Here is a 17614-nt window from a genome sequence, read left to right as displayed (position 1 = left end):
CGATTGCATTACCGCGGCGTGACGAAGGCTGACAAATTTCGAAAAAGCAAAGTCGCCCTTCATTTCTGTGTTGTTATGCATGGGTGCTTTAAAGGGGTGTGTCCAAGGGCAAAGGTAAAAAGGTGAGGAAATAATAATAAAAGATGGTTGACACGGCTAAAGGATGACTGTGTTCGGGTCTGTCTGTATAAGCAAAACAATTTCCCAGGAAAAAATGTCAATACTGGTACAAATATCAGTACACCCTTTGACTGTGGTCTCAATTTATGTTGGAGTATTGTTGAAAGATAAGTTCCTGAAAATCTGTTCATATTGTATTGTAAAACACTTTTGCTGCTATTGAGGTGGGATAGGGGTAAGGTTAGGGAGAGGGTTGTAGGTATGGGTAAGTTAAGGTGTAAACTATGGGTCAACAGTGTAATTATAAATGTAATTACAGGAATTAAATACAGATGTAATTACATGTAGTTTTTGTTTTATATAAGTACAATGTAAAAACATGTATGTACACAATAAGTACATTGTACTAAATTATTAATTAATGTAAGTACATAGTAGTTAAGGCCACTTAATATAAGTGGGTCCAAACTAATTGTCCTATACATCACTGAAATCACTTTTTACAACCATTTTAACATCAGAAAAACAACATCAGTTTGAGCCCGGCCCTGCCTCCATGTGTTCTGGGGTCTTCAGCAGGTGAATCTCTTGGTAAATAATGACCAGCACCTCCTCAGAGAGTTTGTGGACAATGCAGTGGACAGTGGAACGAGGCACATGTCAAACACTTTGGAGACCACTCTGTATGATGTAGCAGACAGAAGAGAAACACCAGGGTCTGGGTTGTGACACCCCATCACTGTTGCTGTTCACTTCTCAGAAGATCCAGCAGCACTGTCAGGGCCTCGCTGCTCAGTTGAAAACCATTAAAAACCTGTCCAGTGCTGGCACATTCAGCTTTATCCTGCAGTGCAGGGGTCTGGTCTGATTTAGGAAAAGAAGGAAAAGAGAAATTGTTAGGAGCTATGAAAATGTAATTATTACAAGAAATATTCAGGTACTTTAGTACTACTTTTAGTAACTACTAATACCACATTGGTGAAAAACTTAGGATGGTTTTGCATTAACATTACTTCTACACTAGCTACTGTGTATGTAGCATTTTACTTCTGAATATGTTCAAGGTTATTACATTTAAAGTTGCCTAATAAATATACTGTTGGGGAGCTTAATCTACAACAATGCATCATCTTGTAAAGACCATATTTTTAGTGTTGCTTGCTGTCAACGAGAAAAAAAGAAAACGTATTACTTTATATTTGTTTGAGAAAAACAAATATATTTCCTTACAATCCACCTCTTGATTATTAAAAAAATTATGGTATCACCATTTTTTCAGAATATTAATAAATTGTTGCTAATTATAGGATATGAACGGCTGCATCTGAAGGACTCGGACCAGTCAAACAGAACACTGTTCAGCTGTGACAGCTGCCACTGAACACTGAGCTGTACTCCGCTATTTTTGTATTCACAGTTTTATTTTTGCTAACCTGTCTAGGCTTACAAATGATCACCATGGTCAAAACAATAAAGTATATAAGATCGCACCTTTGTAAGATATCAGTCTGCATTTGAACTGCTACTTGTGTGTGTGTATTTTGTAGTTTTTCATGTATCATTACGTTATTGAAGTAAGCTCCAAGTCAATTCCTGCATTTAATTTAAAGTTGTAATTCGACAAAGGACATGGCAAACCAGTGTATTTTACCAGGCCTCGGTCTTGGCTTAGCCTGAGCTACATCATCGTCCCCTCCATTATAACGTTAAACAAAAACAAAATCAGTTTGTCCTCTTGTCAGCTTTCCTCTCGCACCGTTGCTATGCGACAGAGCGTTGATCGTGAACCTCTGGTGTCGCAATTACCCAGCGAAGGCGGGAGCGTCCTTCACGCACTTCGGAGTTCGGAGGCCTGGCCACACTTTAGGCCGATTACTTATACATGCCATCTGGGTAATCTCTCTCGAGTAAGTAATGGCCCAGTCATCCACTAAAATGTTTGTCAAACTTGATGAACGTAACATGTTGTGAATGTTATGTATGTGAATAAGATAACTCTCAAGGACTGGTGGAAACGTGCTCTATATTATAAATGCATTATATTTGACCTAACATTAAAATTGTATTTTTCTAATTCTGTCAAAATTATTGAAATCATTGTTTAGACAATGTTTTATTTATTATTTTCCAATATGATTTGGAGCGGAAACAGAAAAGGCGTGCCCTTTAGGCATTCAGTGGTTAAAATGCAAAACTACTTTTTTTTTTTAGCAAATAAATTCTTAACATACACTTTTATAGAGGAGAATAGAAATAAATTAAAAACATCCAAATTACAAGACAGAGGGTCAACATTCCAGGATCATATAGGGACCATTTCTGAGCTTTCTATTAGAAATTAGGATTTTGTTTTTCATGTTGTAATCATATTTCTTTACTCTCTGGAATCAGTTGGAGTTCTGGAGCACAAGAAGCATTGATCTGGAGCAAATGTTTATAATTAACTCATTACACACCAATTCTTGTGAGCTATGGGGAGAGTGGGCAGGACTCTTTCAAGCCACTCCTTGGAGATAATCAGGTATGCTTTGACTAATTGTCTTGGTGGCTTGTGTAGAGTATTTTAAGTGCTCATTGTCATTGTCCTAACACCTCTACTAAAAGTGTAAAAAGTATGCATTCAAATACCTCATTAAGTACCATGGGGAAAGTAGTGAGGAACTTTCCCATGACAATCTGTAATGTTTGTGTTTGTCAACAGAATTCACATGAGTCTACTCAGAAAATCTAAGATACAAGTTTTATGTTTTCACATATTTTTTAGGGGTGCACAATTTTAAAGTCGCTAGCTTGCTTTTATATGACTGTAAATGCAGTAATTATCTGTAATAACTGAGCTGTAATTTCAGTGTGCTGACATTTTTCCCCTCTTAGTTTAAAATTAGGTAAGTATCCTATAAAGGAGATATTTTTCCCTTGTTTTTCACTGCTATTTTCATATTTAACCACTGGATGGCGCAATATTTTAAAATACAACTTTAAAAAAATGCTAAGGTGAAATCTTCTTTTTAAAATAAACAAACTGACCAAATAATAGGACAAATAATTAAAGTAGATCTTTTTGGGGGGTTAGGAAGATCCACTTCTGTATTCCATATATATATATATATATATATATATATATATATATATATATATATATCTATCTATATATCTATATATCTATCTATCTATCTATCTATATATATATATATATATATATATATATATATATATATATATATATATATATATATATATATATATATAGTACAGAGTTTTCTTTATTTTCATGACTATGAAAATTGTAGAGTCACACTGAAGGCATCAAGGGCTATTTGACCAAGAAGGAGAGTGATGGGGTGCTGCGCCAGATGACCTGGCCTCCACAGTCACCGGACCTGAACCCAATCGAGATGGTTTAGGGGTGAGCTGGACCGCAGACAGAAGGCAAAAGGGCCAACAAGTGCTAAGCATCACTCGGGGAACTCCTTCAAGACTGTTGGAAGACCGTTTCAGGTGACTACCTCTTGAAGCTCATCAAGAGAATGCCAAGAGTGTGCAAAGCAGTAATCAAAGCAAAAGGTGGCTACTTTGAAGAACCTAGAATATTACATATTTTCAGTTGTTTCACACTTTTTTGTTATGTATATAATTCCATATATAATTCCACATGTGTTAATTCAAAGTGTGACTGAAAATAAAGAAAACTCTTTGAATGAGAAGGTGTGTCCAAACTTTTGGTCTGTACTGTACAGTGTATATATATATATATATATATATAATATGGAATACAGAAGTGGATGTATTTAGATCTGGGCCCGTATTCACAAAACATCTTAAGGCTAAGAGTAGCTCATAACTCACTGATTTAGGAGAAAATCTTAAAAATAGTGGACTATTTTAATATTTTAATTTAATATTTTTATTAAATTAAAATATTTAAGATTTTAATTTAGGACTCCTAAATTTTTGTTTTAAGAGTATTTCACAAAGAATTTTAGTGCTAAAATTAGCTCTTAAATCTGTGAAATGTTAGGAGTACTGAAAAGGACTCCTAAGTCACTAAGACCAAATCCAAACTATCATAAAATGGCTGTTGCCATCAGTCTACCTTGGAATATAAATATTTTAGAAACATTTGACAATAATGAGCTTTTAAAAAGGTATCGGCATTGGTTTGGAGGTTATCCCAACTCCACATTTTTGATTATATCCTTAATATATAGCTGTACTTGCATACAATTTTGGTTTTCTTTTATGTTTACATGTCTTACTATCAGCCATGATTATTCTACTCTGCTAATTAAAAGGCTGTTTATATGCATATTACCAAAATTGTATTAGTCGCAGAAAAAAACTATTCTACATGAAGTGAAATCATGCAGACCGTGATGGACAAATCATTAACGGCTTGTCTATGTGGTAATATAGTACATTGGGCAGGACATCCATATGTTCACCTAACATTCATCGACCTCAAATAGCCTATGGCTTATCATTTGATATATGTATGTAGTAGCAACTTTACATGGCAGCTCAATCTAATGTTAGCCTAGAAAAAATGTGCAGTTCACGTGCAGAGTGTTTTTTGGTCATACAGATAATAGTAATGCATCTGTTGTATCTGTAAAGACTCTAGGTTTATCAGTGTGCAATAAGAATAACAACGCAACACTGTGTTTTTGTCAAATAATGAAAGCAATGATGCGCTTTCTGTCACCTCGGACTCTGTGAACTTGTGCGCGTCACTTCGAAACTTTGTGTATTCTTGACTTATTACAGAAATGAAAAATATATCTATACCGAGTGAAACTTTTAAATTAACCAATTCAATGAACAGCACCCTCAATACCCATGGCTGAAGTGCCCTTGTGCAAGGCACTGAACCCCCAGTTTCCCCCCGGGCGCTGGATATATAGCTGCCCACTGCTCCGGGTGTGTGTTCATTTCTTACTGCTGTGTGTGTGCACTTGGATGGGTTAAATGCAGAGCACCAATTCCGAGTATGGGTTACCATACTTGGTAAATGTCACGACTTTCATATTGACTAATTGTTTACAAGAAGCATACATAAAAGGCTAAAAATGAGCTGAATATATAGCCTACTTGTTTAATTAGTGACACTTAGCCTGCATTTCTAAACCTTTATTTGAATATGGCAACATAATATTGCACTCTACAATATTTCTATGAAAAAAATTCTGACAGAGGCTATCAGCCAATCAATTGGGTACTTAGTAAGTATACTGACGAAATCCATAGCAACAAGGTCAACCCCGCTCTTACTCTTATCTTAAGACTTTTGTCTATTCCTTAGTTAAAGTTTGTTTCAGCAGCTTTGTGAATTGGTTTTAAGAGAAAACCCTTAGCTAAAAACTTTAAATGCTATTTAGGAGAACTCTTAGTTCCAAGATAAAATGTTTTGTGAATAAGGGCCCTGATTTTCTATTTATGGATCACAGAAGTGGACAAGGTGATGGTCTTTTATAAGTTTTCCCCAAGGGTTGTCCACAAGGAGGCACTAGTATGCTGTTCAGCTCCTCAGGAAAGGTGAAAATATTTGATTGACCACACAAATTAAGAAAATGAGTATGAAATATATAGTATTATTGTACTATATAGTCTTATTGTAACTTTTATTTATTCAATTTCTGCACATTTTATTGTTAAGCTTACAAAGAAACATGAAGCATAACTAAACCCTTTAAAGTAATAGCGGTGACATAACGTTCGTGGTAAGAGTTTGTGTAAGAGCTTTATAATTAAGCTATGTGGCAGGTCTCTTGATTTACTGCTGCTGGAGCTACCTTTTGAATATGCATGCAGAAACTTGCTGACTGCCAAGAGGTGCAGTTGCTGCTGCCTGTCATGTGACACAGCATGCTATTTTGACAGAAGAAGATTAGATTCTTTTGAGAATGTTTGCTAGGAAGGAATAACATTATAGTGTTATTATATAGTGTCAGTGTTATTTTGGACTGTAAATATCTTAATGCAAAATATTTTTTTTCTTCATTTATGGTATAAAAGATCTTTGCGTTAGTTAGTCATAAAATAACTTGACCACAGTCACACTGTAGTACCTCTGAAGTGATTGTCTTTGTCCATGCAGCTGCCATTTATGTCACCCCGTTCACCAAATGCCTTCCCAGGCAGTGCATCCCTGAAATGACCTTATTTTGAAAGCCAGCAACACAAGCAGGAATTGTAGAGTCCAGTAGAAGCCTTCATGTTTGTGTTGCATTTAATGATTCACAGAGTCCACAACATCCCAAAACTTGGTGGCCTCATCCCAGCTTTTAGCTCCCAACACCCAAATTTTATCAATTTTCTCCATTTAAAATCAGTTTGTAGCTGTAGTACATTTAGTGACAATCGTGTGTATGAAAAACACATCCCTGTTTTATTGTAGGAAAGGAACCAAGTGGCAGTACTAAGTTTCCCAAACTTGAATTTAGAAGGCCGCAGCTGTTCGTCTGTGAAACATGAGCTTCCCCTCTTGGAGACATGATACCATTGCCACCTCTTGGTGAGGGAGACAGAAATGGCTGCTGTTTAAATCACATCTTTAGACTACAGTGATGGACTACCAAAATAAACCCATGTGTGCCATACAAGAGCAAGAGTACTCACCACTCACCCTCACTGAGTGGAACACATATTTCCATTTCCTCCATTTGTTTTAAGGAGTTTCAACAAATGGTTTGTAATGTATTCGCATAGATCTTGGCATTATTTGACTATTAACAGACTTTCATGTATGAAAGCCATATCCAGGTAAATCTATATATAAAATGAATACTTCAGTGTTTTAGATACAAAATAATATCACTTTTAATAACTACAGTGAAACATATTGCTGTATTTCTAGATCCTGGGATTGTACCACAGCTGCCTGTAATAAGAGGTTCAATTTAATAAATTAGAATGTCGTGGAAAAGTTCATTTATTTCAATTCAACTCAAATTGTGAAACTCGTGTATTAAATAAATTCAATGCACACAGACCGATGTTGTTTAAGTCTTTGGTTCTTTTAATTCTGATGATTTTGGCTCACATTTAACACAAACCCACCAATTCACTCAATAATTCATCTCATCAATTCATCTCATCAAATTATGATACTTCAAAGACCAATAAAAATGTTAAAAAAATTAGTGAATTGTTTGTTTACCGTACGTGAACCCAATACTTGGTAGGGGCCCCTTTTGCTTTAATTTCTGCCTCAATTCATCGTGGCATGGAGGTGATCAGTTTGTTGCACTGCTGAGGTGGTATGGAAACCCAGGTTTCTTTGACAGTGGCCTTCAACTCATCTGCATTTTTTGGTCTCGTGTTTCTCATTTTCCTCTGGACAATACCCCATAGATTCTCTGTGGGGTTAAGGTCTGGTGAGTTTGCTGGCCAGTCAAGCACACCAACACCACGGTCATTTAACCAACTTTTGGTGCTTTTGGCAGTGTGGACAGGTGCCAAATCCTTCGGGAAAATGAAATCAGCAAAAAGCTGGTCAGCAGAAAGAAGCATGGAGCGCTCCAAAATTTCTTTGTAAACGGGTGCAGTGACTGCATTTAAAAAAACACAATGGACCAACACCAGCAGATGACATTGCACCCCAAATCATCACAGACTGTGGAAACTTAACACTATTAGCTTCTCCACCCTTCCTTCAGACTCTAGGACCTTGGTTTCCAAATAAAATACAACACTTGCTCTCATCTGAAAAGAGGACTTTGGACCACTGGGCAACAGTCCAGTTCTTCTCCTTAGCCCAGGTACGACGCCTCTGACGTTGGTTCAGCAAATTCCTTGACACGTCTGTGTGGTGGCTCTTGATGCCTTGACCCCAGCCTCAGTCCATTCCATGTGAAGTTCACTCAAATTCTTGAATCGATTTTGCTTGACAATCCTCTTAAGGCTGCGGTTCTCTCGGTTGGTTGTGCTTCTTTTTCTTTCACACTTTTTCCTTCTACTCAACATTCTGTTACCATGCTTGGATACAGCACTCTGTGAACAGCCAGCTTCTTTGGCAATGAATGTTTGTGGCTTACCCTCCTTGTGTAGGGTGTCAATGATTGTCTTCTGGACAACTGTCGTGTCTTCCCCATGATTGTGTAGCCTAGTGAAGAAACTGAGAGACCATTTTGAAGGCTCAGGAAATCTTTGCATTTGTTTTGAGTTGATTAGCTGATTGGCATGTCACCATATTCTAATTTGTTGAATTGGTTGGTTTTTGTTAAATGTGAGCCAAAATTATCACAATTACAAGAACCAAAGACTTAAACTACTTCAGTCTGTGTGCATTTAATTTATTTAATACACAAGTTTCACAATTTGAGTTAAATTACTGAAATAAATTAAATTCGACATGACATTCCATGACATTCGAATTTGAGATGCACCTGTACTTACATTTGGTGTTAGTTTATCTAGATAGTCGGACACAATACTCAAATTATTTAAATGAGTTATCACACATTATATCACATTCATGCTGTCATTTTTTGTCTGCCAGTGGTTATTTCTTTTGCTGCTTGTCCAGAAGTGTTTGATTCAGTCCTTCTCAAACACACACTTCTATTGCTTTGGCCAGTCTAGCTTTTTGCTACAGACATTAAGCCCTGAATGACTCTGGTCTAATCGGGGACATGATGGTAGTCCACTATAATGTGACTGCTCTTTTCCATAGCTAAACTGTGCTTGGATCATTCACTATGCTGTGCATTTTAATTTATAATTTAAGACATTTTTAAAATTTATTTTGTTTATGTTTTCTGTCACTAATTGTAATTTATTTTCTTGTAAAGTGAATTTATTGGTTGTGTTATGTACCTGCTATATCCTACTGGTATTTTGTGATATCGTTTTAAGTATCACAAGCCAGTTCCATAATGACATCATCCTCTAGAAAGTGACATTTTTGGTGATAAACTAAAATACTCCATCTATCATTGTTTTATCCTATTTTTTGTTATTTATGCAAACTTTTAAATATTCCACCCTATTTGATAAATGACAGAAGATGTTATTGCTAACTTAAGCTTTAATTGTCTTGTCATTGTGTAAATGCTACAATTTTAATGAAGCTTAAGAGCCTGACCAGAGTGTGTTTCTTGGTATACTTTCTTTGTTTGGTTAGGATTAGAGATTAATCCCACAGATCTTTCCCTGCCCCCACTGGTCACTCTTCACATACTTCTAGTCCTGTTTGCATCAACATTAATACAACCAGGAGTACTAGTGGCAGCTGTTTACCACTGTAACTAGGCAGCTGGCTTGGGAGGTGAAAACACCAGTTTTGTTGTTTTATTGTCACTTAGAATTTTTATAAAAATTTTACATTTGCTTGTGATATTTGGCTCATGTTCAATTAAAATGAATTAAACACTGATGTATTTTCTTCTATTTTAGGACCACCAACTTTCCACAAAGTGCCAACACTGCGATGCTCACCTTTTGCAACATTTTGATAAATGGAAAAAGTATAAAGTTAAATATATAGTTAAAGCAAAATATAGACCTATATATTGATGTTTGAGAGATAGTCTCTTGGTTTAGCTTGTAATGTGATTTATTGTAATTTGATGAAATGCCCACTCCTTTTTGGCATGTATTATCAGTTCTTTCGCTCCTCTAACTGCAAGCTCATGTTAGCCTGATGCTAATGCCTTCAATCTTCATTGTACTCCATTTCTCATCACCCAGCTTTATAATATAGTCAGGTTTATTCATGTTGAAGATTTTATAATCCGGCTGTGTCACTGGTTTATAAGTATTTCACTGTCATGGAAAACTGAGGCCAGGTCAGGAGAATGTAAAAATTATATTGCTTTCTGCAGGCTTATTTACCCTGATGTAATGACCTAATTTCATAATGAGAGTCATTCTTATTTAAAAGACATGTATTTTAGAGTCAGCTAGGATTCATTTTTGTGAAGAAGAAAAAAGTTCTTAAAATTCTGTTCTAGAATAGCATTAACATGCTAAGCTAAAGTTTAAAAGCCACCAACTGTTTTAGACCTGAAGACATACATTAGTAGTGGCTTTTAGTGGTGTTGAATTTTACATTGTAAACTGTGGCTACAAAGTCTTGTTGTTGCAAAAGCAGTGCATTTTAGAGCTTACATTTTTTTCCCCCTTTAAAACGTCAACAGGGCCATTGAAACAAAGTTGTAAATTGTGATGTTTTGTTCATCAAATTTGGATGCATAACAAATTTCAAAAATAGGCCAGTTAGCAAGCATTCTGTAACCAGTATATCCATCCCTTACAGTGGGGGTTGCCTTGCCTTGCCCTTCCTCTGAGTGACAGGGACAGCCAGTTACTCCTTTTGGTCATCAACAGGGAAATGCCTGCCATAAGGGTTTTCAGCATTGCATGTCTTTGAATGGGGCATGAGCATAATCATTTACTTGCATGAACAATGAATCCACAAACCCAATGTAGTTAAGAAACTCCAGAGTGAGAGGTATATCAAGCTTTCATTAACTTCTTGGAGGGGGACCACTGACTGAGTAACAGGTGTGAAGTTTCATAAAATACATTGCCTTCCCATGATTCTTTGCACAGAGACCAATTGGGAGTGGCTTGTTAGTGATGATGCAGAGTAGTCTCAAGGTATATAAACTAAAACAACTATGTTAGCAGTTCTGAGCTGTTGGAGCATTCCCAGCCTTGCCTCGGGTGTAGGGATTGCAAGGGAAAAGCAAAACTACACGGTCTAAACCCTGTGTAGTTTTGTTTTTTGGGTTATAACGGGGCCCTACCGTTCTCACCTTGGATTTTTTGGAAACATTTTGGATAAGAGGATTGTTGCTGAGGCACTAGCCACCTGGGCACAGTCCCATCAAGTGTAGGCAACCTTGTGATACAAGTAAGTGGCATTTACTCTGTAGAACACAGTCATTAAAGCAAGTCTTTTTATAAGCTACAATGATACATGTTTGCACACCTTTTTTTTTTTTTTTAAATGCTGTTGCTGACAATGTGCTATTTGATTGCAGTATTATAAGTATGAGATAGTAAGTCTGTGTTACTTTTATAAAACATAATAATGCTGAAGGTTATTAAATGGTGCACTGATTTCAGAATAGCCAAGAATAGCCTGTGATCACATTAGAGTGGCGACCCAGCTGGGCCATGATGTCTTTTTAAGGGAATCAGCAGCAGAGATATCAGTTGCACCTCCAGCTATGTGCCACATGGTGACTGTCAATCAAAGAAGGGACAGATTATTTTTGGAGACTGCCATTTCTGTCATAGGGAATATCAGCCTTCCCACATGATGCCATTTAGTCGGAATTAAATTTGTATTGGCATTTTATCTATTATTGTTATTTATTAAACAAAGAGTTTGACTTTGTGATTGTAAATCAATGCTTGTATACTCTCACCTGTTGGTTTCTTCCATATAGCTTATGATGCAGATTGGTTAACTGCGAGTAAATTCTTTCTTTCTTTCTTTCTTTGTGTTAAGCTGTTATAATGAGCTTTATTTGTCTGTTATAATTTAATTAGCTTGATATTTTAGTGTTTATAATATGAGATGAGAATCTAAAAAAATATATATCTTGTATGGGCAATATTAGTATGATACACATCTAAAGCCTTGTAATTGGTAATCTTAATAAATTACATCATGTGAGAATGTATAAAAATATAATGACTAAATTATTTTATAGTAACATTAATAACTATTTTACTATTATTTAATTTAGTTTAGCTTTTGGGGTTTCATCTGAAGCCCACAATTTGAGCACTATGTTCTTTCGTAAGCCAATGATAATTTGAAACATCAGCTACATAGGTCCGGTCTTGCTTTACTGTTGAAATATATTGTTGGTCAGGACTTTTTAGTTAAGTTAGTTATGTTGTTTAGCTGTTTAATAGCCTTATCTTACAGCTACCAGTTGCTGTTCACACATTTCTAACGTATTCAATTGGGTGCTTGACCTGACACTCAACAGCTTTGCCATTCTCACTTCTCCCAAATGACAGGCTGCTGATGGCCAGGTGCGGGTGGGAGCAGGGGGTGTTAGTGATTAGTCAGTTCATTTCTTTTACAGCTAAAAATAGCCCCCCTAGTTTGTCAAGTAACATACACTGTAATGCTGTTGTATGTATAATTGATTCAGTTGACATTAAGCAATTATCTGGCCTTAATGTGGTATTCACTACTTGATTTTTTTTTTCTCCTAGGGTGCCTTCTACCATGTCAACACAAGCTCCAACATTTACACAGCCGCTTCAGAGCGTTGTGGCACTTGAGGGTAGTGCTGCAACGTTCGAGGCTCAAGTTAGTGGTAAGCACCGAAAAAAAAAGTACCTACATACTGCATGTTTTGGCATTGATAAAGGGCTACCTGAGCTTTACTGACTAACCTGTGTAGGTATACAAGACAAAAGTATTGGAAAACACTGGTCCAAAAATGATCGTTTAATAAATTCTTCCACTGTTTTTCTGTAGGTAATCCAGTTCCAGAGGTGAGCTGGTTTCGTGATGGCCAGGTTCTTACTGCTGCCGCTCTGCCCGGCGCTCAGATCTCGTTCAGCGATGGCCGCGCTGTTCTGATGATCCCCGCTGTGACAGCCGCACACAGTGGAAGATTTTCTGTGAGAGCCACCAATGGCGCTGGACAAGCCACTAGCACTGCTGAACTGCTGGTAACAGGTAAGCAGTCATAGAAACATTTTGTACATTTTTGTCATTTACTTTTTGTGCCAATCAAAAGTTTATTTTACATTGTTTTTCATCTCAAAGTGGAAACTGCGCCACCAAACTTCATTCAGAGACTACAGAGTGTGACCGTTACACAAGGAAGCCAAGTGAGACTGGATGTTCGAGTTGCAGGAATCCCTACACCTGTGGTGAAGTTCTACAGAGAGGGAGCTGAGATTCAGAGCTCTGCTGACTTTCAGATTGTTCAAGATGGAGATCTTTACAGTTTGTTGATTGCTGAGGCCTTCCCAGAAGATTCTGGAACTTATTCTGTCAGTGCTTCTAACAGCAGTGGACGTACTACCTCTACAGCTGAACTTCTGGTTCAAGGTTTGATTTGATTTCCAGATTAAATAAATTAACTTGAATTTTTTTAAAAATATGGTAGGCCTATAAATATATTTGTGTATGTATTTTTTTATATATATGTATTTTTTACATTTCAGGTGAGGAGGTTGCAGTGCCTGCAAAGAAGACCAAGACTTTTGTTTCAACTTCTCAGATTTCACAGACTCACCAAGCTAGAGTTGAAAAGGTAGTTAACATCCTGTCAAAATCCCACCTGCAGCTAACTGCCAAAAAACGTTAACTCAGTGTTACATGTCCTTCACAGAGAATGGATGCCTCCTTTGAGTCCGCAGGCATGATGGAAATGCAAATAGAGGATGGTGATTTGGCTCACAAGGCACGCCCCCGTGTGCCTCCTAAACCGACCTCCAAGTCCCCAACCCCACCGACTGGAGTGTCAAAGATCACACGCCATCAGTCACCTTCCCCTGTGAGGCCTGTTAAGGCCCCCAGTCACACACCTCACAGGTGAAGTATATTTTCAACATCATTACTACTTTTTAGTAGATACCTTTACATATACCAGTACCTTGTATGAGTGCACATATTCCAAATAAATGAACTGAGATCAATAGTGACATGTAATGTTTCCTTACCCACACTTATGAAAAAGTAAGTGCAATGATTATATAATAAATTTGTGTTCTGTGTAACTAATGTTAACTTAACTTTACAATAAATTAATCATATTTCGTATGTACCATTTGTCCTTTGTTAATCACACCAACACCCAAACCCCGTCGTCTTTTTTTTTTAGGCCTACTTCCCCTTCAAGACTGTCCGTGTCCCCTATCAGACCAGTCAAGTCCCCAATGACTACACTCAAACAAGTCGCACAGGCTCAAGATGTACTCCCTCCATGGAAGCAGGAGGGTTACATAGGAGAATCCAGTTATACCAGCATGACTACTGGGACCTCGTATGTCCAGACCTCCTCCACATTTGTCCACAAGGAGCAGCATTGGGAAGGGTCTTTTGCAATGCAACAGCAAGCTGGTGGAGTTGCTGTCAAAGAAGTAGGTCTATTTTTGCATATATGACCTCTAGTGGTAAAAAATTGCATTTTGTCTTTGTGATAATATTAAAAGGGAAAATATTAAAGTTTTTAAGAAATGAATAACTACATTTGAATAAAGAAATACAAAAATGCATTGAATAGAAATGTACCAAAAACATAACAGTGCTGCATTGTGTGTGGTCACTGACAAGAGGTCATTTAAATCTATTACAGATCAATTGTCTTTTTCAGCAAACAGATTGAGATTAAAAAGAGACCACACACAATTTAATGAGACCACTGTTAACCTGAAGTGTGAATAAAACCATCACAGAGCCAGTGTGGACAGGAACGATTGTTTTCACACCTCATTGTCACACCTTAAATAGACACACTTTATTTTGCATGTTAGCCCAGCAGGTTTCAACCAACGTGCCATTTTGTAACTGATATTTAACATCAATTGGCAAAACATTTTTTATAATGAGTTTCTTCCATCTGAATAGATTTGCAATTTTTAATTACTATTTAACCACTTTCTTCACAACAGACATCACTTCATAGTGAACCCACTGTTAACTATTTAGTTTTTTAGTTTTTTTGCAGTGTGCATCATCACAGATGGTTGCTATATGTGCACCCTTTTAATTACAGCTTCTTACTCTTGAAGTGGGAAAAATGTGAATGCATACAGTTCTTTCTTTTCTTGGTTGGACAGAAGTCTGTGCCTAGAGTATTTGTAGACTGATGGTGTAAACTGAAGAGGAGTTTCTAGAAGTTGATGAGCTACAAATGCAAATAGATTTACATAATTGTATAAATCATTGTTGTCATGGTCATAAATCATGGTTGCTTTGAATCTCCTGAATAGCGGTAGATATAAATAGTGACGGTAAGAAATACATTATTGCACGAACCCTTTTTATTTTACCCCCTTGAAAATACATTGGGGAAGTTTTAACCTGCAAAAAATGTGCACAAATGTGTGCACATTAAACAGATAACTTAAAATGTCCTGTTTTGTCAATAAAATAATAGTAGCTTAAAGTGAGACTGATATAGCTGGTCTATTTAAGCTGACTGTGATGGATGTGGACAGATGCTGAGCTCTAGAGATAGCTTGTGCCATGTGATGGTCTTATAATAGAAGGATAATATAAGGGTACCAAGAATCAGTCACTGTTTGCCTGACATCAAACTATTTTACCAGTGTACAAACTAAATATTCTTTGACTTTAATCCTAGGGTTCAACCTTACATTGGTCATTAGTTTGTTTTATGTATTAATATTATTAGAATAGTAAATATTAATCAATTACAATTCAGCTTTATATAAATATATTACGTATAATAGCATAGTTTATTGTAGCTGCTAAAAGATGCTGACAAATTTACAGCAGAATCACACAATCTTACCCTGTTTTATTTTTCATGTTGTAAATCTGACTGAAATTACTCTGAATGAATGCAGCTGCAATATCGCCCCCTGCTTTTTGTCCGTTGCAAACACAAGCTGTTCGGTAAAGATCTCACCTGCTTCACCGAGGAATCATGCTCTTTCACCATCTTTTCTCTTTTATCCATCAATCATTGTGTCATATAACTGTTATGAACTACTGATTTGTATTTGCTCTTCTATTTCAACCCCACAAGCCTGAAAAGGCATGAATGAAAAAGCTGCAAGAAAGTAAAAAAAAAAATAATACTAATACTTTAATAATTTATACATTCGATTGTTTCTTTTTGCAATCCAGATTGTTGAGACTGCAGCAATCCCATCCTTCACAAAAGAGCAAGTGATGCCTCCAACTATTGTGGCTGTGAGTCATTTTTCCTCATTTAAAACTTATGTACAAATGAAAGTATCAGAGTCCAACATGAATACTATTTTGGCTAGTATACATTATAGATACACCTTTAATTTGAATATTTGTCAGATATCTTGTAAAGTTTAAATATTTATTTCTGTTTTTACTTTGTCCAGGGTTTGAAGAACGTGACTGTCACCGAGGGAGAGTCGGTCACTCTGGAGTGCCAGATTTCAGGCTACCCTACCCCAGCCATTATGTGGTTCAGAGAGGATTACAGAATTGAGAACTCAATTGACTTCCAGATCACTTATGAAAACAGCTATGCCTGCTTAGTGATCCGTGAGGCCTTTGCTGAAGATAGTGGCCGCTTCACTTGCACTGCTACCAGTGAGGCTGGAACTATCAGCACCTCTTGCTACCTGCTTGTTAAAGGTACCAGATCATGAAATTTGACTTGTCTTAAAATGATATGATCTGTGTGAATGCAACCTGACTTTAACTTGTTCAATTATCATCTTCAGTGTCAGAAGACATTGAAAGTCGGGAAGATTTTTCTTCTGTCTCTGAACACATCGAAATGTCTGCTCAGGAAAGACAGTAAGTTAATGGAAATATTTGTGGTGTAATACTATATTAAATAGTATAATATTTGCAGTCTAAATCCTTGGTGTTTAAAAACAGGGTTAGAGCCAGAGAGGAGACCATGTCTGAAATAAGTGCTGTCTCTGAGTCTGTGGAGGCTGGAGCAGGTGTTGCCCCATTCTTTGTGAAGAAACCCACAGTACAAAAGCTTGTGGAGGGAGACAGCGTAGTCTTTGAGTGCCAAGTCGGAGGAAGCCCCAAGCCTCATATTTACTGGAAGAAGAGTGGAATTCCACTTACTACTGGATACAGGTATGTTTTACACTGTTCATATATACACTGTGAATGGTTTGTAATACATTTTTACCATACTTTTTTCATTTCTGTGAGTAAAAAGTACTCGTTAATAATAAATAAGTGGATAAACAAATTATATTATCTGCTAGTTTTATGTCTATTGTGATTAGGTTTTCTTTTCTTTTGCTTTAATTCGGGTTCTATGATGCAAATACCTTACTATGAAAAAAAAATCATACATCTTCCAGGTACAGAGTTGCCTACAATAAGGACACAGGAGCATGTAAGCTTGAGATCTCCATGACATTTGCTGATGATGCAGGAGAATACACCATCTTTGCTAGAAACCCACTTGGAGAGATTTCTGCTTCAGCCATTCTGCTTGATGAAGGTCAGTTTTCTAGGTGGCTTTATTATAAATGGCAATAGTATGTTAGTTCAAATGTTAATAGTGTTTTTCTTCATTTTACAGAGGCATATGAGCTGTATATGAAGAAACAGGAAGAGACGTTCAAGACTGAAGTAACTACTATAATAGAGGAGCCAAAAGAAGCTGACATACCTGCTGTTGTTGAGACTGTAACTGAGAAAGAGCAGATGCTCATGCAGAGAAGGATGGCTCAACAAACCCAGATGATGCAGTCCTTCATTTCAGAGCAGGTATGAAAGATTTTAAGCTGCTAAATCCTATTTTAAAAACATACATCATACATGAAAACCAACTTCTGAATTCAAAAAGTGTGAGAATGAATCTTATAA

At 36.7% G+C, this 17614-nt stretch overlaps 1 protein-coding gene across 3 annotated transcripts in view; it reads left to right on the top strand.

Moving 5' to 3' along the window:
* The first annotated feature begins 10749 nt into the window (after window positions 1-10749).
* The window catches only part of ttn.1 (titin, tandem duplicate 1), a 132977-nt gene continuing 126112 nt past the window's right edge, over window positions 10750-17614 (top strand). The window contains exons 1-13 of one of the 3 annotated variants that reach the window (XM_052565195.1): window positions 10750-10975; window positions 12301-12404; window positions 12569-12772; window positions 12863-13150; window positions 13267-13355; window positions 13434-13636; window positions 13926-14184; window positions 15920-15985; window positions 16150-16408; window positions 16498-16573; window positions 16658-16870; window positions 17104-17246; window positions 17328-17515. In XM_052565195.1, coding sequence (XP_052421155.1) covers window positions 12314-12404; window positions 12569-12772; window positions 12863-13150; window positions 13267-13355; window positions 13434-13636; window positions 13926-14184; window positions 15920-15985; window positions 16150-16408; window positions 16498-16573; window positions 16658-16870; window positions 17104-17246; window positions 17328-17515 — 2079 coding nt within the window. In that variant the 5' untranslated portion in view covers window positions 10750-10975; window positions 12301-12313. The remainder of the gene's footprint in view (window positions 10976-12300; window positions 12405-12568; window positions 12773-12862; window positions 13151-13266; window positions 13356-13433; window positions 13637-13925; window positions 14185-15919; window positions 15986-16149; window positions 16409-16497; window positions 16574-16657; window positions 16871-17103; window positions 17247-17327; window positions 17516-17614) is intronic. The other 2 variants (XM_052565197.1, XM_052565196.1) reach the window with 2 other exon arrangements.

Source organism: Carassius gibelio, chromosome B9 (assembly GCF_023724105.1).
Source record: "Carassius gibelio isolate Cgi1373 ecotype wild population from Czech Republic chromosome B9, carGib1.2-hapl.c, whole genome shotgun sequence".
In the NCBI taxonomy this organism is placed as follows: Eukaryota; Metazoa; Chordata; class Actinopteri; order Cypriniformes; family Cyprinidae; genus Carassius; species Carassius gibelio.
The sequence above is the reverse complement of the archived record's forward strand: the minus strand, read 5'-3'. Positions and strand labels throughout refer to the sequence as shown.